Source organism: Martes martes (assembly GCF_963455335.1).
Source record: "Martes martes genome assembly, chromosome: 13".
NCBI lineage: Eukaryota > Metazoa > Chordata > Mammalia > Carnivora > Mustelidae > Martes > Martes martes.
In genome coordinates, this window is record NC_137901.1 from 87,399,904 (window position 1) to 87,421,288 (window position 21,385).

General features: G+C 49.8%; 2 protein-coding genes across 2 annotated transcripts in view; both read left to right on the top strand.

Annotated features, from left to right (window-relative positions):
- ATP6V0A2 (ATPase H+ transporting V0 subunit a2) overlaps positions 1 to 11,884 on the top strand; it is a 34,275-nt gene extending 22,391 nt beyond the window's left edge. The window contains exons 10-20 of the mRNA XM_080821076.1: positions 195 to 345; positions 578 to 714; positions 908 to 1,095; positions 1,210 to 1,300; positions 3,550 to 3,668; positions 4,542 to 4,752; positions 5,999 to 6,118; positions 7,684 to 7,803; positions 9,506 to 9,623; positions 10,074 to 10,245; positions 10,912 to 11,884. Of these exons, the coding sequence (XP_080677202.1) occupies positions 195 to 345; positions 578 to 714; positions 908 to 1,095; positions 1,210 to 1,300; positions 3,550 to 3,668; positions 4,542 to 4,752; positions 5,999 to 6,118; positions 7,684 to 7,803; positions 9,506 to 9,623; positions 10,074 to 10,245; positions 10,912 to 11,011 (1,527 nt within the window). The 3' untranslated portion in view covers positions 11,012 to 11,884. The remainder of the gene's footprint in view (positions 1 to 194; positions 346 to 577; positions 715 to 907; positions 1,096 to 1,209; positions 1,301 to 3,549; positions 3,669 to 4,541; positions 4,753 to 5,998; positions 6,119 to 7,683; positions 7,804 to 9,505; positions 9,624 to 10,073; positions 10,246 to 10,911) is intronic.
- Positions 11,885 to 15,158: 3,274 nt separating this feature from the next.
- Positions 15,159 to 21,385, top strand: part of DNAH10 (dynein axonemal heavy chain 10) — a 132,296-nt gene continuing 126,069 nt past the window's right edge. The window contains exons 1-2 of the mRNA XM_080821641.1: positions 15,159 to 15,476; positions 17,648 to 17,846. Coding sequence (XP_080677767.1) covers positions 15,174 to 15,476; positions 17,648 to 17,846 — 502 coding nt within the window. The 5' untranslated portion in view covers positions 15,159 to 15,173. The remainder of the gene's footprint in view (positions 15,477 to 17,647; positions 17,847 to 21,385) is intronic.

The window sequence follows — 21,385 nt, forward strand, 5'->3', positions numbered from 1 at the left end:
CCCAAGACTTCCCTGACTCCTGTGGCCACTCAGCTGCCCTCGACCCATGCCTCCCCCTGCCCCGGCCCCTAGTGGTGGTTCACACGTCCCCATGGGCCACGCAGAGCCTTGCCAGTCTGGGATGGCAGGGAGCCATTGTTGGTTGAATGAACTCTTGGATAGTAATCTTTTTTTTCTTTCTTCTTATGCGAAAGAGAGAGAGCGGTGCTACGATCCCCTCGTTTATGAACACGATCCCAACAAAAGAAACACCCCCAACTCTCATCCGCACCAACAAGTTCACCGAGGGGTTTCAGAACATCGTGGACGCCTACGGAGTTGGGAGCTACAGAGAAGTGAACCCAGGTCGGAAGCCTGAGGAGTTTTTGTCTGATCGCTGCCGCGTCTCCCTGCAAGGATGCAGCAGACGCTTGCGAAAGCAGGCTCATGGCTCCCGTCGTGTTGTCTTACTTCGTGTAAAGCACTCATGTCCACCTGTCCGTTCTCTCTCGGGAACTCTGGAGAAGGTCGAGCGTTGGCATTAACTAGAATTTTCTGCCTCTGGCGAACCGAGTCTCTTGCTTTGCTCTCCCTGCAGCTCTCTTCACCATCATCACTTTCCCCTTTCTGTTCGCCGTGATGTTCGGAGACTGTGGACATGGCCTTGTGATGTTCTTGTTCGCCCTCTTGCTGGTGTTGAATGAAAACCATCCCAGACTAAATCAGTCACAAGAGGTGAGAGCGTAGACACTCCCGCTCGTTACACTTGGGTGGGTGATCAGTAGTCGTTCTCCTCTTTTGGCTGAACAGGGGACGTTTCTCAAATGTGGGTGTTTGGCAGTAAGCGTCCCTGACCGGGCTGGAAGGGGTGTGGGCCTGTGGGCAGCGCTGGGGCGTCCTCTGCTCACGGCGCCCGGTCTGTCCGCAGATCATGCGCATGTTTTTCAACGGCCGCTACATCCTGCTGCTGATGGGGCTGTTCTCGGTGTACACGGGCCTCATCTACAACGACTGCTTCTCCAAGTCGGTCAACCTGTTCGGCTCCGGCTGGAACGTGTCCGCCATGTACAGCTCCAGTCACGCCCCGGCGGAGCACAGGAGGATGGTGCTCTGGAAGTAAGTGCGCGTCCCGGGCCACCCTGCGCTGTGTTCGGGGGCAGAGCGTTTCCCCGAGTCTCCTCTGTCCCCACCCCCCGGCCGTGTGGCCGCTCACTGCACTCTCTGTCACAGTGACTCCGTCGTCAGGCGCAGCAGGGTTTTGCAGTTGGACCCGAGTGTTCCTGGAGTGTTCCAAGGCCCTTACCCTCTTGGCATCGATCCCGTGAGTGTACTTTTTCCTCGTCATAATCGCGACTTCCTCTGGGGTGCCACCTGGTTGTCATTGTCACGGGGCTCCCTCGGGCTCTTGGGCACGGCTCACATGGTCGCACACGGTGGGGAAGATGCCCGGCGGGGGTGGGGGGTTTCTGCGTGGGCGGCAGAGGCCCATGTGGGTCCCTAATGAACTTGGTTTAGAGACGAGCTGAGCTGTCCCTTTGGGAAAGCAGGTCAGTGCAGAGGGGGAGCTGCTCTCTGTCATGGTTCCTGACCTGTTTTTACTCTAGGGAGAGCCAGCCCTGCAGGAGCCATTCAATGCAGGCTGCTCCCTACGTTTCTTCTTTGTATTTGGGGATTATTATTATTATTTTTTATCCTTTGATCTAGAAAGAAATAGTATGGAGTTTTAGAGCCTGAAAGGGAGCTCAGAGTTCTCAGGGTGCTTGTGGAAGTAGTTTTTGAAAGGGAAGTGTTGGAAAAGGAAGACGTAGCTGCAGGGGGCCAGGAAGGACTGCTGTCCCCCGCAAGGTTGTGTCTCCCCCCTCCACACCAATAGCACTCAGTGAGCCAGTCCCCCCACCCCCACCCCACCCCTGCAACCGCCAGGCCTTCCTCAGGTTCCTACCGGGCCTTCTCCAGGCTGAGGCAGTTTCCCGGGACTGTCGGGCATCTTCTGGAGGAATCTCAGCCTGGAAAGGGGAGCTTAGAGACCAGCTCAAATTTGGTCTGGGGGCACATGCTGTGAACTGTGTATAGGAATGAGAAAACAGAATGACACAGGTCCAGCCTGCCTTCATCCGAGCTGTCCAAGCCTCCGAAGTGTTCTGTTCATTCTCACCTCTACACACAATTTGTGTAATTCAACGGTTTTGCCTTCTGTCTTCACCTAATTGGAAGCGTGAAAAAACTTTTATAATAATTCCCTTTGGTTTTGGAGGCAAATTCCTAATACCGTGTGGCCTAACTTGAAGGAAAGAAACGTTTCTGAATAAAAGCCCCGAGGAAGAAAGTTCAAGTGGGTGTTTTGAGGGGGAGGAGGAGACTGAGGCATGGTACTGCTTCCTTTTGCTTTGGTTTAATTTTAAAAATTAGCATTACTCTGATACAGTTCAAAAATAGAGCCATGTGTGTACCTCGTGTATGTACAAGGTCCGGCTCTCCTGAAAGGTCTCCCGCACCCCGTCCTCATCCCCTCAGGCCCCCACTTCTAGCCCGGGAACCGCTGGGGTTAGTTTCTTGTTTCCTCGCAGGTGTCTTTGTGAATATACAGATACATCTTTCTCTCCCCCCTTCTTTGCCTGGAAGATCGTTCTGTGCCCAGTTGCATTCAGCTTAGTCGTCGGACAGAGACTTCATGTCGCAGTTGCCGTGTCGTGCTGTTGCTAGTTTTCCTGCTGTCCTGCCCCCTCCTGCCCTCTGGGTCTCACAGTGGCCGCTGGCAGCAGGCTTTTCCCATGGGTCCGAACAGTCAAGCTGAAGTCAGCCGAAAGTCCTCTTTCTAAAATCTTACTTGCACTTAAAAAGAACGAGTCTTTCTGTCCTGAGAGGTCCTATTTCCCTTTTCCTAATCCCCCAAGTGAGGGACTCTCAGAATTATTTTTTCAGAGGGTGAGAGAAGCAGTCGCAGGGGGCTCTGGAGAGGCTGGATCAGGGAGCCCCGGGGAGTCCCGGGTTTGGCTGCTCGTGCGCTTCTGCTTTCTTCCTTCCTCTCTCCCTCCCCCTCCTTTTCTCCCTCTCTCCCCCTCTCTCCCCCCATCCTTCTTTTCTGTTAAACTTTATTATAAAATGCACATACACAGAATGTATAAAACATATATGTAAAGTTACAACATGCATATTTGTATGGCCCCTGCCCAGGGTAAGGGACTTGGGGACCTGGAACGGGCCCTGCTGTCCCCAGCTGTCCCCAGAGGGGACTTCCCACCCCCCGGACTCTGTGTTACTCTTTCTCTTGCACTACCTTGTAGTATCGCTGCTGAGGCATGGATCCCTAAACACAGTATTGTTTCATTTGGCGTCCTTTGAACTTTATGTTAAAGATAGAATTGTTTGTAATAGTCTGTGGCCCTGGTTTAAGAAAATCAGCGGTTCTCAGATCAGAGGCGTTAAGAAGAAAGTCTGAATGTTGCTTTCTTTTTAAATCTCTAGCTGCCTTTCGATTTAAGGTAGGAAAATTTGTCCAGTGTCACCTGTGTGCTCTCAAGCACTTGCAGGAAGTTAAAGATGTCTTGTCTTGTTTTGTTTTGTCTTCAGATTTGGAACTTGGCCACAAACCGTCTCACTTTTCTAAACTCTTTCAAAATGAAAATGTCTGTGATTTTGGGAATTATTCACATGACTTTTGGAGTCATTCTGGGAATATTTAACCACTTGTAAGTACAGATTTTTTTTTTAAAGCAGTATTTATAAGCTAAGCTTGGTATTTCTTAAACTGCTTCTTGAGGGTAGACTGTATGGGTTTTAAAGGCAGCTGGTGTGGTGATGTGTTGTTTCTTTGATTCTGTGGTGACAATACAGGTGTTTGTTCAGTGATTGGTTTATTTAGCATCTATTTATTGAGTGTATAGCACACAGGTGCACTATACTGCATAGGGCACTGGTCTACGCTCTGCGCACTGAGTGGTGCTGAAGACAGAGAATACAGGCTTTGCCCCCGTGGAGTCCGACATTCGAGGGAGGGAGGCATGCAACACGTACATTCAGATTTATTTCTGGAACTAATTTTTGTTATGTTCTTTTTTCATTTTATAAATTAGAAAACTGTTTACCAGCGCTAGTGTGTAAAGAGGAAGAGGTTGTATTTTTTTTAAAATTAAATTAAATTAAAAATTTTTTAAGATTTTATTTATTTATTTGACAGAGAGAGAGAGATCACAAGTAGGCAGAGAGGCAGGCAGAGAGAGGGGGAAGCAGGCTTCCTGCTAAGCAGAGAGCCCTATGCAGGGCTTGATCCCAGGACCCTGAGATCATGACCTGAGCTGAAGGCAGAGGCTTAACCCACTGAGCCACTCAGGTGCCCCTGTGTTTTTTGACTCTGACTGGGTCTGATGGTGAAACACCAGCATTTTCACTGTGCTTAAACTTGTTTTCTTCATGGACGTACCTGAATCCTGTACGAGTTGTCAGAAGACAAAAGATGTTCCACTGAGCTAGGCCTTGTCACAGGGAATTGAAGAGTACTTTACTCTTTATTCTCTGTCTCAGTCCAGACTGGCTCAGGGTTTGATCGATTCCTTTTTCCCCAGGCATTTCCGGAAGAAGTTCAATATTTACTTGGTTTCCGTCCCGGAACTTCTCTTCATGCTCTGCATCTTCGGGTACCTCATCTTCATGATCGTCTATAAGTGGCTGGTGTACTCGGCCGAAACCTCCAGAGTTGCCCCGAGCATTCTGATCGAATTTATCAACATGTTTTTATTCCCAGCTAGTGAAACAAACGGCCTGTACGCAGGGCAGGTAGGTAATGCTCTTTTCCACTCTTAGGAACTTAAAGGAAATCCTCCTGAGAGCTTTTTTGTGTCGATTAGTGGGTGATGGAAGGTGCTTTCCACAGACTTCCCGGGCGCATAGGGGCTTTCCGTTTCTCTGGACGCGATCACATGAGCTGTTGCCCTGCCCTGGACACTGGGCTGGGGGCTCTGGTCAAGCAGTGTCGTGTGAACTCGCTGCCACTCGTAGCCGTCTGAAGTGCTGGGAAGAAAGTGTATTTCTGGAGGGTTTCTGAGGGCTGACGAATCCCCGTTTTTCTAGTTACTTTATTTTTTTATTTTTTTAAGATTTTTATTTATTTATTTGATCGAGATCGCAAGTAGGCAGAGAGAGAGGAGGAAGCAGGCTCCCCGCCAAGCAGGGAGCCTGATGTGGGGCTTGATCCCAGGACCCCAGGATCACAACCTGAGCCGAAGGCAGAGGCCCCAACCCACAGAGCCACCCAGGCGCCCCTCTAGTTACTTTAAAATCAGTCTGACTAAGCCCGGGCATCACAGAACCGGAGTCCGGACCGCAGCACGTGGGCCCTCGCCTATCCTGGTGTTTCTAGAATTGTTTGTGTCCTGCCACCCCCACCTGCATTGTGGCACGGTGGCAGAACGTGGGCACAGAAAAAGAGGGGGAAGCAGGCTCCCTGCTGAGCAGAGAGCACGATGTGGGGCTCGATCCCAGAACCCTGGGATCATGACCCGAGCCGAAGGCAGAGGCCCAACCCACTGAGCCACCCAGGCGCCCCAGTATCCCTACTTTTTAAAGAAAATGTTTTTAGTTTTGTTCTGAATCCTCTTTTAGTACTTTTCTCATGTAAAAGTGAATCCGCTTACGATGTGCTCACGTTCCTCACATCCTCTTTGGAATGATAATGAAAGAATCCAGAACAGGAATATAAAGAAATGAACAGCTTGTGTCAGTATTCACCCTCTTACAGTATTTTCAGGAAATTAACTAGCTGGAGTTTGACTCTGTCTAGAATTTTCTCACTCATTCCATACTGTCCCACTCTGTCGGCAGTGTTAGTCCTCGGTTCTAGAATGCAGCTAGGAGTCTAGAAGAGATGCGCCGGCAGACAGGATTTGGCTTGTGTTTACATTCTGTTCCTTGTTACTGCCAAGAAGGAGACACCGTCCTTGGTCTTCGCTCACCAGGTGGGCCGGGGACCCGGTTCGCACCGTCCTTGCATCCTAATGGGCTTCCTCCCCTTCGGCGCCCGCAGGAGCACGTGCAGAGACTGCTGCTGGCCGTCACAGCGCTGTCTGTCCCCGTCCTCTTCCTGGGAAAACCGCTCTTCCTGCTGTGGTTGCACAACGGGCGCAGCTGCTTCGGCGTGAGCAGGGTAAGCGCGAGTTGGGAGCGTGTGCGCGGGCGGCGAGCCGAGTCCGCTTTCAGGTGCACGAGGAGGAGCCCAGGGGACCCTTTCGGAGGGTCCGAGAGTCCTGACTTCAGGCCAGAGCCTCCTTCCTTCGGCCCGCTGTGGCCCGCGCTCCGGGAGCTTCTGCGGCGCGTCGCCCCCGCCCCAGCGAGCAGCAGGCCCGCGGGGAGTTGGAGCCAAGTCCTTCAGCTCGGTTACTGTCGTTAAAGCGCTTCTGTGCCTTGATCTTGATTCTTGATTTTATTTTTCTTTAAAGTGGTTTTTTTTAATGTAAATAATGTAAATAAATTATAGAAAACGTGGAACATAGAGAAAGCAGGGCCCTCTTCTGTCCCTCCGTTATAGCCAGGGTCACCCTTTCGCTAGATTTCTTTCTAGACTGTTTTCCTGTGTGTCTGCTGTCTCATTTTACTACTTTAAAATCTACCGTGATAGAACAGACATAACAGACGTTTCCATTGTAACTTTCTGTGAGCGTGCAGCCCGTGGCACCAAGCACATTCCCAGTGCGGTCGCTGCCCCCGTCCGACTCCAGAGCTCTGTCATCCTCCCCAGCGGGGACCCTGGCCCCGGGATACCGACTCCCCAACCCCTCCCCGGCCCCTCTGCCTGCTGTTGCTGGGGATCGACTCCTCCTTGTGTGCGCGGACCCACACCGCGTCTGTCCTTCTGTGCCTGCCTGTGTCATTGAGCACCATGACTCCAGCTTCACCCATGTCACAGCGGGTGTCACAACCCCTCCTCTTTTAAGGCTCAGTCACATTCCGTTGCGTGGCGAGACCGCATTCTGCTTGTCGGTCTGTCCATCCGTCAGCGGATGCTTGCGTTGTTTCTGCCGTTTAGCTCTTGTGGCTAATGCTGCTGGGAGCACGGGCATATGAGACTCTGTTCCAGCCCTTGCCGGCAGTGCTCTTGGATACGTACCCGGAAACGGAGCTGTCGGATCACAATGAGGGGGTTTAATTTTCCGAGGCCCCATCGCTGTTCTCCACAGCAGGTGCGCTGCTTAACATTCCTGCCAGCGGGGAGCAGAGAGCCGGTTCCTCCGGGCCGCGTGGAGACTTACTGGTCTTTTGATAACAGCCATCTTAATTGGGGTGGAGTGCTTGTGGCCTTGCAAACAACTTCTTAATTTAATTTAATTTAATCTTTTTGATTTCAAGTTTTTATGTAAGTTCTGGTTAATTAACACATACGGTACAATTGGTTTCAGGAGTAGAATTGAGTGATTCCTCACTTACACACAACACCCAGCACTCCTCGCAACAAATGCCCCGCTTCAGGCCCATCCCCCATCTGGCCCATCCCCCACCCACCTCCTTCCACCAACCCTCGGTTTGTTCTCGGTTTGTTCTCAGTTTGTTCTCGGTTTGTTCTCAGTTTGTTCTCTGTCGTTAAGTGTCTCTTAACAACTTTTTTATTCTCAAAGAACTGAGTCCTTAAGAGAAAGGAAGGGGCCCTGGTTTTGGATTTGTCCCATCCTTATGATTTCAAAGGCAATGACTTTGCATTCTTTTGGTTGTTGTCAGAGTGGTTACACGCTTATAAGAAAAGACAGTGAGGAAGAAGTTTCTCTGCTGGGAAGCCAAGACATAGAAGAAGGAAGTAACCAGATGGAAGATGGATGCAGAGAAATGACATGCGAAGAGGTAATCTTTTCTGTTACTATTGTTAATACTACTTTAGAAGCCAAGCTCTCTGGTGCCTGGCTGGCTCATTGGTCGATCTCAGGGTGGTGAGTTCGAGCCCCACGTTGGCATAGAGTTTGCTTAAAAAAAAAAAAGAGAGAGAGAGAGAGAAGAAGAAGAAAAAGAAACTAAGCGTTCATGGAGGTAATCACCATGAGAATAATGGTAATCATCTTAAAAAAAAGAGAGAAACTGAACTCCAGATGCCTGTCACACAAGCTTCCCAAACGCTGCTTTGGTCATCCGTTCGTCAGCAGGCTTCTTCTCATTTTGCTTTTTCAACTTTGCGGTGGGATTTATAGTGTTACTGTTACGTGCTGTCATGTGAAGTGACTTCAGATGTCACGAGCATTGCTTTCGGAAGATTCTTGTCTCAGAACTTTTTCCTAGTTGTAAGGAGGAGGAAGCCTGCTTGACGCTGGCTTTAAGGGCAGCCTGCTGACTGGCTCCTGTCAGGACAGGAGCCGTGTGAGCTCCAGGCGTACTGGTTTCTGGGTCTCCGACCCCAGGTAGTCTGGCTTGGTTTTTCTTTGCAAGTTTGTTTTCCGTCCTGAAGGCGGTTGGCCCCACAATTTTGGAACCTTGGCCACAGCTAGTCCTGACTGATTTTGTTCAGTCTTTCAGTAGGAGAGAAAAGCGCTCTTGGCTGATTATTATATTAGGAAGAATCCCCAGGACGTACTGTGACGATCTGTCTGGGGTCACTCGCCATCCCCAGACCATCAGCTGCTCGGGTAGTCTGCACGGGCCGCTGTAGCACAGAAACCGACTGCCAGAAGTCCAGGTTCAAGATGTTGGCGGGGCTGGTTTCTCCTCCTTGGCTTGCAGATGGCTGCCTTCTCAGGGTGTCCTCACAGGGCCTTGTCCTCCGTGGGCATGTGTCTCTTCTTGTAAGGACACAACCCTTCTGATCTCTCTTCACCTTAATGACCCCCTTCAAGGCCTTGTCACCAGACACAGTCACACTGGGGCCAGGGCTGCGGCACAGGAATTTGGAGGGGACACAGTTCAGCCCGTGAAGAGCTGGGGCTGGGGGTTTGGGATCAGTGGCGGGAGAAGCAGATCCCCCCAGAGAAGGGAGGCACAGTCCTGGCCACGCACAGCTGAGTCGTTTTGCTACTCCATGTTCGTGGAAGCTTCCTTTGGTCATCTGGTAAAGACTGAACAAAATTTCTTATAATCAACATTTTATAATTATTACGTAATTTAGTGTTTTGATTTGGGACGATTAATGATTCACAAGATCATAAAAAAGACCAAGAAGCAGAGCCGGGAGAGTGTCGGGGGCCTCCTTCCCGGGGTCTTACAGCTTTTTCGCCGTCAGGGGCCCCTCTTCACAGTTTCTCTTCGTGAGGCTTCCGTTGACGTCTCAGACATGCCCAGGTAGCCAGAGTCTAGCTCCTGAGTCATGCTGGGCTGTGAGGGTGCCGTAGGGGAAACTGAGGCCGGGAGAGCCGCTGTGTAGGTCACATGTGGTCTGTGGTAGAGCTGTGGGTGGAGCTCAGATCTTTGCTTCACTGTTCCTCATGCTGTGGGTATTGTCCCCAACATCCCAGACGCCACTTCTGTCACTGAGAGCGAGGGGGCGGAGGTGGAACTTCGGGTGACTTGTGGGAGCACGCGGGCAGTACACTGGACCTAACACATGTGTGATCTGTCCCAGTTTAATTTTGGAGAAATATTAATGACCCAAGTGATTCATTCCATCGAGTACTGCCTGGGATGCATCTCCAACACCGCTTCCTACCTGAGGCTCTGGGCTCTCAGTTTGGCTCACGCACGTAAGTCTTCGCTCAGACCTGCAGTTCCCAAACTCTGTGCTGAGACACCCCACCGTGCCACAGGGAACTCCCAGGGAGGCGCTGTGGGCCATCTCACGTATCCGAGGAGGCCCAGGCCCATCTTTCAGATGCTGTGTGAACTAGTGTGGTGTGGGGACAGAGCTAGCCCGACTCCAGTTTGGGTCAAGTCCTCTCTCTGAGAGGCAGGCCTCGGATTTTTCTGGCACGCCCCGTCTTCCTCAGGGTTTGAGATGATCAGGGGCTGGTTAGCCTCAGGGGCTGGGTCACTTTGACACGAGAAGCAGATCACATCTGGATTGGGTAGGCGTGTGTATTATTTCGTGGGTAACAAGTCAGAATTGTCAGAAGGCGACCTAGTCCCATGAGCTAATGGCGGTGCCTCGGCGCGTGTGAACAGAAGTGAACTCTGCCAACTGCCTCCCCCCGCAGAGTTGTCTGACGTCCTGTGGACCATGCTGGTGCGCGTGGGCCTCCGAGTGGACACCACGTACGGAGTCCTGCTGCTGCTACCGGTTATCGCGCTCTTTGCAGTTTTGACAATTTTCATTCTTTTGATCATGGAAGGCCTTTCTGCGTTTCTTCACGCCATACGCCTCCACTGGTGAGTTCGAAATTTAGCTTCGAAACTGCTATTTAAAAAAAAGGAACCCCCTCCCCGCGTATAGATATGTATAACCCCGCACACATCTGGCCACTTCATGGAGGCTGGTGCTTGCCTTCTCGACCATGGGATCTGTATTCAGATCCCCCGAGTTAAAATGGTATTTTGTTTCTGAAATAGTTCACTGACAACTGAAAGCAAGTTTATGCTTGCTGGATACCTCTGTGTGTTTAATGCTTTTAATTCATTTGGGGTCTGAAAAATTTCTTTATCTTATTGTAAAATAAAGTAAAAATTCTTATGTATTTCTTAACGGTTTCTAGCATACATCAGCTTACTTGTGTGTGTGAAAGTACCAGAGTGCAGAGAGAGGCGCGTCTGTGTGGAGTGCGTGAGGTGGCATGATGGGTTTGCGTTTCTGTTACACACGGAGGAAGGCAACATGGGGCACATACAACATTGTGTGTGTGTGTGTGTATTTTATTTAAGTCAAAACATTTGTGCAATGAGAACACGTACAGAAGGGTAGCAGCTTCAGCACAGGAAATTTGGGGTTTTTTTTGTTTTTATTTGTTTTTTAACTTACACATGTTGTTTTAAGAGATGTTGGAAGGGTTATTCACAATCTTTCATTAATACACTGAATTTTTTTTTTTTTTTTTTTAGGGTAGAATTTCAGAACAAGTTCTACGTTGGTGCAGGCACCAAATTTGTTCCTTTCTCATTCAGACTGCTTTCGTCGAAATTCAGTGACGACATGGCATGATCGCGTTGCCGTACCTAACAAGCTGTCAGATTTATGGAGAATTATCATGTTACAGAATTTCACTTATGTCAGATTTACGATAGGAAAAATTCCGTCTTCATTGATTGCCTTATGATATAGCCAAATAATTCTGTAAGATATACCTCTTCCTCTGTTAAATATTTTGTAAAGTTTATCAACTTCAGATCTCTAAATTTCTTTCAGTTTTTACAATGAGCAAATATAAGTCAAGGCCCAAAGTTACGTTTAAGTTATTTTTAAAAATACAGGCTTGGGGGAGACAAGCAGTTTTGAACGGCTCATTGAAAATGGCCTTAGATACTCAATTCCTTTTCACCCTATTAAAAAAATAAGTCATTCTGTCGCTTGATGTGGTCAGATAATATTTTCCAACAGCTGAGGTTAAGTATAGTTTTTTAAAAAATTTAATGACGGATAATCAAAAGATTCACGTTCTGCCTGATTAAAAGTATGTAAACATTTTTTTACTGTATGCTGTCTAGGCCTGCAAGTAGGGGATTGTTTCTACAATTTTGTCTTGTTTTACTAATTGGGGAAAATGGGATAAAATAATGAACAACAGATGGTTATCCCACTTGTATATTTTTAAAAAATATTCTAATCCTGTTATCCTTCTGTAAAGCCAATTATGATAATTGTATGTTTGAAAGATAAAACTGTATCCTGAGCCTTAAAACCCAGCGTGACTGTAGAAGATACAATGTGGATGTGATTTGAACTTAGAGACCAGCTTAGCTGATGTTATTGATGTTACTGAACCAAAAGGGGTTTATATTGAGTGAAGGGAAGAGCAAAAAGTAGTGTTTTGTATATTTTTATAACAAAATATAAATTAAGATATTTTACCATGAAGAGATTGCATCTCTCCTTGAGAACAGTATGATTATAATTTTTTACTTTCAGACTGATTCTAAATAAAGGTCTGATAAAGGAATTTAGAGTTAATTTAAACTTTCAAACACTGTTCGGATCAATTGAAAATTAATTCTTATCATCTGTAGTTTAAATTCATCTGTTCACGTGACATTCAGTTTTGAATGAATGTGGGTCAGTCCTACTGAACATTTTAACCTGTCCAGACAGTCCCTGACTTAACAGTTGTTCGATTCAGTGAATTTTGAATGAATGATGGTGCGAAAGCCATACGCATTCTTGGAATTTCGAATCTAGACCTTGTTGCGGGTTCACGATCCGCGGTCCTGTGCTGTCTTGTGATGCGGGGTAGCGGCCGCTGCTCCTCGTCAGCCCTGTGATCACGAGGGTCCCAGATGCCCCCGAACCCTCACGGCCGAGCCATCTGTCGCCGTCAGCGCAGGAGTCAAGAAATGACACAAGAGAGTCGACACTTCCTTATAGAACAGGCTTCGTGGTGGGTGATTTTGTCCAGCGGGAGGCTCGTGTCGTGCCCTGAGCGCGCGGAAGGCAGGCTGGAGGTTGGGTGTGCTAAATGCGTTTTCAACTTAGCATATTTTCAACTTATGCTGAGACCCCATAAGTCAAGGAAGATTTATATTCTTGTAAATTATGTTCGTTTTTCATATTTCACTGTAGTTGGTTTTAGGTAATTATTTTCAAAAAGAAATCTGCAGCATTCTCCACTTTTGTAACATTCCGAGGAAGGCACACGAGAAGGCCGGTTTGTCACCGCACTGCTTCACCTGGCTGGTGGAAGAGGTTGGAATTTTCATCCCCAGCCGAGCTTCCGGGAGCCCCGAGTCTAAGCGTATCTTCTCAGGGAACGTCAAGACCGGTTTGCTGAGAGGCACAGACTGAGCACGCTGACCTGTGACTCCGCCACGAAACCTTTCTAAGTGTAATAAACGCGCCGGGCTGCTTCTGTGAGCGTTTCCCAAAGCCGGTTTGGAGGGGCTGCGTTTTGTCCTTCCTGTTACAGTGTTAGACCTGAAACGGTGCTGATGAGGCTCTGGGAACTGATTCTGCTCTCAGAGTTCACTTTCCCCGGCAAGGGGTAATGTTGGTTGGACACGTCTTGGGGGCGGGCACAAAATCTCAGTACCGCTGCTCAGGTCGCACACTTGTCCCTACCAGCTGGCATCTTGATTACTTTACTCCAAGGAACTGTGGTAAGAAAATGGTAACTAATTCATCCCTGGGAAACCCCTGATTTCAGGGCACCATTAACTGATTCGTAAACAAGGGACATACGGTGTCTGCTGGGATCTTTTAGGGCCCCCTCTGGTAACTTGTTACAGGCCAGTTGGTAATTCTTAAGGAACAGCTCTTATCGGGATATAGAACAGAGAGGGCAGAGTCATTTCTTAAATTGAAACCTATGTAGTAGTTACATAAGCTATCTTACTCTTTGAAAAAACACAGTAGTACAACTTCTTTGAGAGAACTCTCTAGAAATAGAGTTTGATGGTGTCTTTCAGGCACCAGGGGACGTTTTTTTTTTTTTCTCCCTAAAGCTATAGGTTCCAATGTCAGCTTACCAGAGTGGTTACTGCACTTAGTTTTTAAGCGGTTTGGTAGAACTATTACACGTACAATTTTCAAGACAAGACTTCATTCCCTTAATAGCAAATATCCAAAGGAAAAATGGTCAGTTGTCTGGGGGATGTCAAATATCTGTGTGTTTTCCCGAAGAGGACATGTCATGATAAATGGCATGACGGCCACCTTTTCCAGTTTTCATTCAGGTGTTCACTCTGTCTTAATGGAGTCCTAACATAAAAAACCAAGGGATTTCTTCAGGAAACAGAATTTGATTTCATCCTGCGAGGGTAAGGAATGTCCCCGTGGTGACATAATTGTGATCAGTTAAGTAACCCAAAGCGTGTTCTGATGGTCCCGGTGAGCTTTCCATTCATTGCGGGTTGGACTTTGAAAAGATTCACCTTTTACTGAATGCCGTTCTGTCCTTGGTTCCAGGGTGGGTATTTTATAAAAACATTCTGTTCTCAGTTTTCAGCCTGTTGTAGTTTCATAAGCCATAGAATATAGCTTAGGTAACTTTTATGATATTTATGAGTTAAATGTTCAGACATGTTAGAGCCTGGTTCATTTTGGAAAACAAAAACAAAACTTCTATAACTGGTCTGCAGTCTGCATTTAGAAACAGTAATTTCTTCATTAAAATTTTAAAGCCAAATTTGCTTGCATGCCATCTGGTACATCTCCAGTAAGGTTATAAAGAAATCCTAATTTAGGATGATGAAAATAAGGCATTTCCAAGTAATGGTTTTCCAACAGCCAGGTCATTGATGCTGAGCTTTGGTTTAGAATTGTTCGAACATTCCGCTTGTGCCTTGATGGGATAATCCAACAGGAAGGCTAAGTTCTTAGGGTCAACCTTGTCATGGAGAAACTCAACTGTTGGGGCGTGGGGAATCACAGTCACTAAGTTAAAGCTCCACAAATGCATGAAAGGACAATTTTGCATCTTCCTATCAGTATTGAACTTCTTTTACTAATGAAAAATAAATATATTTTTAAAAACATGGGTGTTTTGCTTCTTTATACCCGGGCTTGGCTGGAGAGCCAGAGTGCTTGGCCTCTTTCTTGATCCCAAATGCCAGAAGTCCGTTATCCTTTCTTGGTTCTCCCTCTTCTCCGATCCCATGTGCTGCAGGAAGGAACCTGTCCCTTCTTGGAACTCTTCAAGAGCTATTTGCCCTTCCGAGGCCATTTGATCCACAGTGCCTGGGGGCTCGGACTGTCGGCCTCGCCTCTGACTGCCCCTGCCACCTCCGAGACAGGGTCACCTTCACCTTGCACGCTCCCCCATCACTCCCCCGGTCACCTGGCTGGCCTCGGCCGGCTTAGGGGCACCATGGGCGGGACGCTCCCCAGGGGCGGTGCGCAGTCGGCCGTCCCGTTGCCCCGGCAGCTCCCGGCCGGCCTCGTCTCTGCGCGTCCCGGGACCGAGTGTGCTGCCGCGCTGCTCCGCTCGGTTCCCCGGGTGGGAAGGGCCGGCTCGGGTCCGGCCAGGGCTGGGCACCGCCCTCCGGACTCCGGGTCCGCGCCGCTGCGAGCGCGGGGGCGGAGGCGGGTGCGCCCCGGGGCGGCGCGGACCCGCGCCCGGTGGCCGTTGCCGGGGCGCCCGTTGCCAGGGGCGTCGTTGCCACGGACGCCGCCCGTCGCCGGGCTCCTGGGGCGCCATCGGGCCCTGCGCGGCGCCATGGACGACCTGCGGGTGCTGTGGATGCGCGACCGCATCTACACGGCCTTCGGCCTCACAGACCCCCGGCTCTTCGAGGAGCTGCTGAACCGCAACGACGGCGAGGTGGAGGACCTCATCCTGCACTTCCTCAACCAGACCAGCGACGAGGAGGGCGCCTTGCCGCTCTTCTTCTACCGCAAGGTGGTGCCCGAAGAGGTGGAGGTGGAGATCGGTGAGCCTCCCCGACGCCGCCCGCCGGCCGCTTTCCGAGCCGCGTACGCGGACACCTGCTTAGCCCAGTGGCCCCGGCTGGATGGCCCCGTTCGATGCAGCAGCAGATTTCAGACCCCGGGTTCAATCCTGGGCCCTCGAAAGGGTGCTCGGATGTCCCTTGGACTGTGACCTGTTTCTGGGCTGTCTCTGACTCGCTTCCCCATTCTTTCCTCCTTTTCTGGCTCTGCCACCGTCGCCACGTCGTGAGAATGCCATCGCCCTGCTGAGTATCCTGTCCCTAGAGACTCACAGCTGCCAATCCTGGAGGCACCGGAATGGCGTTGGGTTCTGGACAGAGCGGGGGAGAGGGCCCTCCACCACCCCCCCCCCCCAGCTCCGTGGCTCCCATTGTCACTCTCTGCTTATTAAGACACTTGGGCAGTTTTGTTGGCTCCTTTATGGGGCTCTGGCCTGTCCACAGGACCTGGAATGGGCCACTGCCGGCCCCTTCATCCTTCTTTTTTTTTTTTTTTTAAAGATTTTATTTATTTATTTGACAGAGATCACAAGTAGATGGAGAGGCAGGCAGAGAGAGAGAGCAGAGGAAACAGGCTCCTTGCTGAGCAGAGAGCCCAATGCGGGGCTCGATCCCAGGACCCTGGGATCATGACCTGAGCCGAAGTCAGGTGCTTAACTGACTGAGCCACTCAGGTGCCCCTCATCCTTCTTTTCTTTCTCACTCTGTCCCTGCCCCAACCAAGACTTCTCTCGGCTCCCAGTTAAAAATTATAGGAATGGCGACAAGTAGATGCTGGTGTGGGTGGTGGCAGGAAAGAGGGGTGTCTGCAACTAACAGCAGCTAGCCCAAGATGCTGTTCTAATAGGTAGTTTCTAGAAATAACAAAATGGAATCAGGCTGTCCATGTCACGAAAGGACTCACTTCAATTTTAAAAAATGACACTAAGTATTACTGAAGGGCATCCTCTTAAAGATTCACATGACATAGAATTACATAAAGTAAGGAGTGAAAGGCAAGCCCTCACCATCCCTTAAGTCCCACTCCCGTTCCTGTAGGTAACCACTACAATTAGTCGTGTATCCTGCCAGATCTTTCCCGGAATCAATCAATCAAGCAATCATCTGTATCTTCTCTATATGATAATACATAATTTCTAAAATCAATCATACTATACATATTATTTTGTGACATGTCTCCCTCAAACACATCTTGAGACCTTTTCTTATCAATACCTATAGATCTACCTACCTTTAATAGATTTTAAGTCCATTGATATACCATATTTTATTTATCCATTCCATAAATAAAATATTTACCTTTCCATAGTATTTTTTTTTTCACAAACAAGGTAAAAATGCCCATGCATCTTTGCACCTTGTATATTTCTGTAGGAGAGGTTTAAGAAAGAATTGCTGGTTTCCTAGGTGTGTGCATTTACACAATGGGGGTAGGTTGCCAAACTGGTTTGGAGAAAGGGTCTGCCTGTCCACACCCACCAGTGGCCAGGTGTCTGTTAGCCAACAGTCCTGCCCACATTGGAACTGTCAATCTTTTTCATATCTGCCAATCCCGTAGATGATGGGGACTGCACGTGCTTAATCTATAGTACATTTTTGAAAAAGAATTATTAATTTGAGAGAGAGAAAGAAAGAGACGGCAGTGGGGGAGGGGCAGAAGGAGAATCCCGAACCAGACTCCCTGCTGAGTGAGGGGCTCCACCTGGCGCTGATCTCAGGACTCTGGTATCATGACCTGAACCGAAGGCAGATGCTTAACCCACGGAGCCACCCAGGTGCCCCCATGTTACATTTTAAATAGTAATTAGTGGAGTTGAGCCTCTTTTTTATGCCTGCTGATTGCTTGGATTTCTGGGGCCTGGTGGAAACATCGGGTCATTCTGCGACCTTGGCTTTCGTCTCCGGGGGAATTTGCACGGGTCTTCCTTTGGTGCCACTTAGACGTGTCTGGGGTAACTGGGACATTTCGGTGTGACTGTTTGGTTCGGAAACTGGAGAGCAGGGAAGGAGGAGTAAGGAGGCAGAAGGTTCCAGACGGGCAGGCGGCAGGTGTAACAAGGCCGGGAACTCGCACCCGAGGCCTCTTAACGCGAGAGGAGCAGGTCTCCCCCCGCCCGCCAGCAGGTTAGGGTGCGCGGCAGGGGTCGCAGGGGGTCATCGCGCGGGCCGAGCCGCACCCAAGGGCGGAAGGGGGTGGGGCTCCCCGTCCTCGCCCTGACCTCCCCCCGGGGGACTGTTGCAGGCGCAGGGCTCGGGGGAGAAGTGGCCTCCGGAGTGTCGTGGGGTGGGACAGCCACGTGTTACTTTTCTCTTCCATGCTGGAGGCGGTCAAGAGGGCGACGTGGTGCCTGTGGCGACGACGACGGAGGCGGAGGCGACCGAGGCGACGGAGGAGGAAGGCGAGGAGGAAGAAGAGGACGCTCAGAAAGTCGAGGCGGGGGGTGAGTCGGGCGAGGAGGGGGGCGGGTGCGCGGTGCGGGGTCCCCGGGGCGCGGGATCCGCGCGCTGGGGGCCGCCCTCAGCCCTGCGGCCTCAGTGGGCCGTGCAGGGGTGGGCGGGTTCCCGGGGAGCACCTGCCTTGCCCCTGCGGCCGGGGCCTCGCTTGGCTTGCACGCGCACCCCTCCCGGCTCTGCCGCTGTGGGTCCGAGGATCGTCCCGTCCCTACTCTTTATATTTTATATTTTAAGATTTTATTTATTTATTTGACACGGAGAGAGAGATCACAAGTAGGCGGAGAGGCAGGCAGAGGGAGGGGGAAGCAGGCTCCCCGCTGAGCGGAGAGCCCGATGCGGGGCTCGATCCCAGGACTCTGGGATCACGACCCGAGCCGAAGGCAGAGGCTTTAACCCACTGAGCCACCCAGGCGCCCCCAGTCCCTACTCTTGTACAGGCGTCAGTCACCGGGTCTAGGGGCTGCCCTCTCCATGACCTCATCTTTTACACCCGCAAAGACCCTCTTTCCAAATAGAGCCCCCTTTTGAGGGTCTGGGAGGCGTGAAATCTGGGGGTGCGCTCTTCCACCCCGCATAGGACAGGACCCCCACCCCTGTGCAAGCAGCGTCTGGGACCGCCCGACGCGCCGTGCGCGCTCTGTAGTGTGGCCACGGCTTTTCCCTTTCCCCTTTTTCCTTCCTTTCCGTTGTTATGTGATTTCATTTTATTTCTGGTGTCTTTCTACTATTTATCTAACTGAGCTTTCTTTTTGCCTCTCATTCCTGAAATTATTTTACCTTTTTTTGGGGGGGGGCAGTTGCACGTATTATTTAAAAATTTTATTAAGTTTTTAAACTTAATTTCAGTGTAGTTAACTGTTCTATTAGCATCAGGTGTACAGAATCGTGCTTCAGCGCGGCCGTCCGTCCCCCGTGCTCCTCAGGACACGTGCCCTCCGTCGTCCCCGCACCTGCCTCCCCTCTGATAACCATCGCTGTGTTCTCTGCAGCTAAGGGTCTGTTTCTTGGTTTGTCTCTTTTTCCCTTCGTTCCTTTTTGTTTCTTAAATGCCACAGATGAGTGAAATCGTACGATACTCGTCTTCCCCGACCGACTTATCTCACTGAACAGTCTACTCTCTGGCTCCCTCCGCGTTGGGGCCGATGGCAAGCTCTCCTCCTTTTCTACGGCCGAGTGATATTCCACTGTGTAGAGAAACCACATCTTTATCCATTCGTCTGTCAATGGACACTCGGGCTGCTTCCATCGTTTAGTTACTGTAGATAAAGCTACTGTAAACACAGGGGTGCGTGTATCCTTTTGAATTAGTGTTCTTGTATTCTTTGGGCAAATACCCAGTAGTGCAATTGCTGGGTTGTAAGGCAGTTTGTTTTTTTTTTCCAATTTAAAATCAGTTAACATGTAGTGTATTATTTGTTTCAGAGGTCCAGACCTATGATGCATCAGTCTTATGCATAGTACCCAGGGCTCATCACATCCCGTGCCCTCTTAAGGTCCATCACCCAGTGACCCCCATACCCGGCCCCCCAGCAACCCTCAGTTTGTTTCCTAGAGTTTCTTAACTCTCTTGTGGTTTGTCTCCTTCTCTGATTTATTTTTTTTAAAGACTTTATTTATTTATTTGACAGAGATCACAAGGAGGCAGAGAGAGAGGAGGGAAGCAGGCTCCCTGCTGAGCAGAGAGCCCCATGCGGGGCTCGATCCCAGGACCCTGGGATCATGACCTGAGCTGAAGGCAGAGGCTTTAACCCACTGAGCCACCCAGGCGCCCCTTCTCTGATTTATTTTTACCTTTTTGAGGCGCCTCCATACTGTCCCCTAGAGTGGCTACGCCAGCTTTCGTTCCCACCAGCAGTGCGGGAGGCCCCCCTTTCTCCACTTCCTCAACACCTGTTGTCCCTTGTGTTTGTAATGGAGGCCATTCTGATGGGTTGGAGGTGGTCTCTCACTGTGGCTTTGATGCGCATTTCCTTGATGCTGAGCATCTTTTCACGTGTCTTTTGGCCCTTTGTATGTGGTGTGGGGGTCGAGGTTCTTAGCCAGGGGTGCCTTGGGCCCCCATGGGGCGGTTGGTGATATCTGGAGACATTTTGGTGGTCACCACTGGAGGGGGGGTGCTGGTGGCATCTGGAGGGTAGAGGCCAGGCACGACTTTGAATAGCCTAAAAGGCACAGCATAAGGCCTGCAACAAAGAATAATTCAGCCTCAAAGGCCAGCAGGGCAGAGACTGAGAAAACCGTGCTCCAGACCCTGCACGTCCCCAGTAGGGCTAAGCAGCCCTTGGGCCATACTTACCCTGGGAGTCACCAGAGGTTGTAGGCAGACACCTCACTTTCACAAGATTCTGAATTTTTGAAAATCAGAGGGAGAAGGGGTTTCTTGGCAATGTGCTCTGTCTCTGCAGTCGTCCTCTTTTCAGAAGCACTCACTTTTAACCACAGTCTCATCCCCTCCGTGGTGTAAGTTGCAGGGCGAGGACTGTGAGGGCGGAAACACAGGCTGTGCCTGTTCATGCTCAGGGAGGCGAGGTTGGATTTTGATGAGACAGACGGCGGGGATGAGGGTCGCAGCCGTACTCACTGCGAGGCTCTAAGAAGACCCACCAATCAGTCTCTGGGCGGGGAAGACCTCTGTGGAAGGAGGCTTCTTGGAGAGAAAGGTCAGGGAGGTCTTCTCGACAAAGCAAATTACCGTTACTTCCAAGCAGATATTTAAGTGCATTTTTTTCTCTCTCTTTTTTTTTTTTTTTGTGGTAAAATATACAGAACCTAAAACTTAACCAGGAACAACTTCAGCTGCATTCATTGGGTGCGTTCGTAAGTGTGTTTTTGCAGTCAAATGCTCTACCACTGAGCTATACCCCCGTAAGTGTGTTTTTGGCTACAGGCCGTTACTGGTGCTCTAATAACGTCGATACGGCTGCCTATGGACTGTCTCCTCCCCCGGGCCCTGTGCCGGGCATTGAGCCACACCACCACCGAATCCTCCAGAATCTGACCACTCGATGTTATTGCCCCCGTTTTATGGATGAGAAAACTGAGAGCAGACCAGTAGACCCCACACACTGATTTGATTCCAAAGCCACCCTGGTGTCACGTGGCGACTTTTGCAGTAAGAGCCGAACCATTTTGGGGACATCTCTCCCTTCTCTGTGATCGCTGGATTCATTGGTAACTCCCAGGGCTGTGACTGATGGGCTCCGAGGCTTCCAGATCTGTATTGATAACAGTAGACTGGGGAGATACACATTCATTTTATTTAGATTATTTCTCTTTTCATCCCCCACTAACTTCGAGTTTCACAGAGAAAATAGAATAAATGCTAATATGTGAGCTGTCATCCTCTTCCTAATAATAAAACTCCCTCGTAAGTGAAAATCTCAGAGAAGTCACCCATTGCACATGGTAGCTGGGATGTGCGCGCGCACACACCAAATTTCTGGCTGAGAACTCACCCATCAGAAACAGAGAACTTTCATCATTATAACGCACATCAAAGCTCTGATAAGATTCATTTGTAAACGTA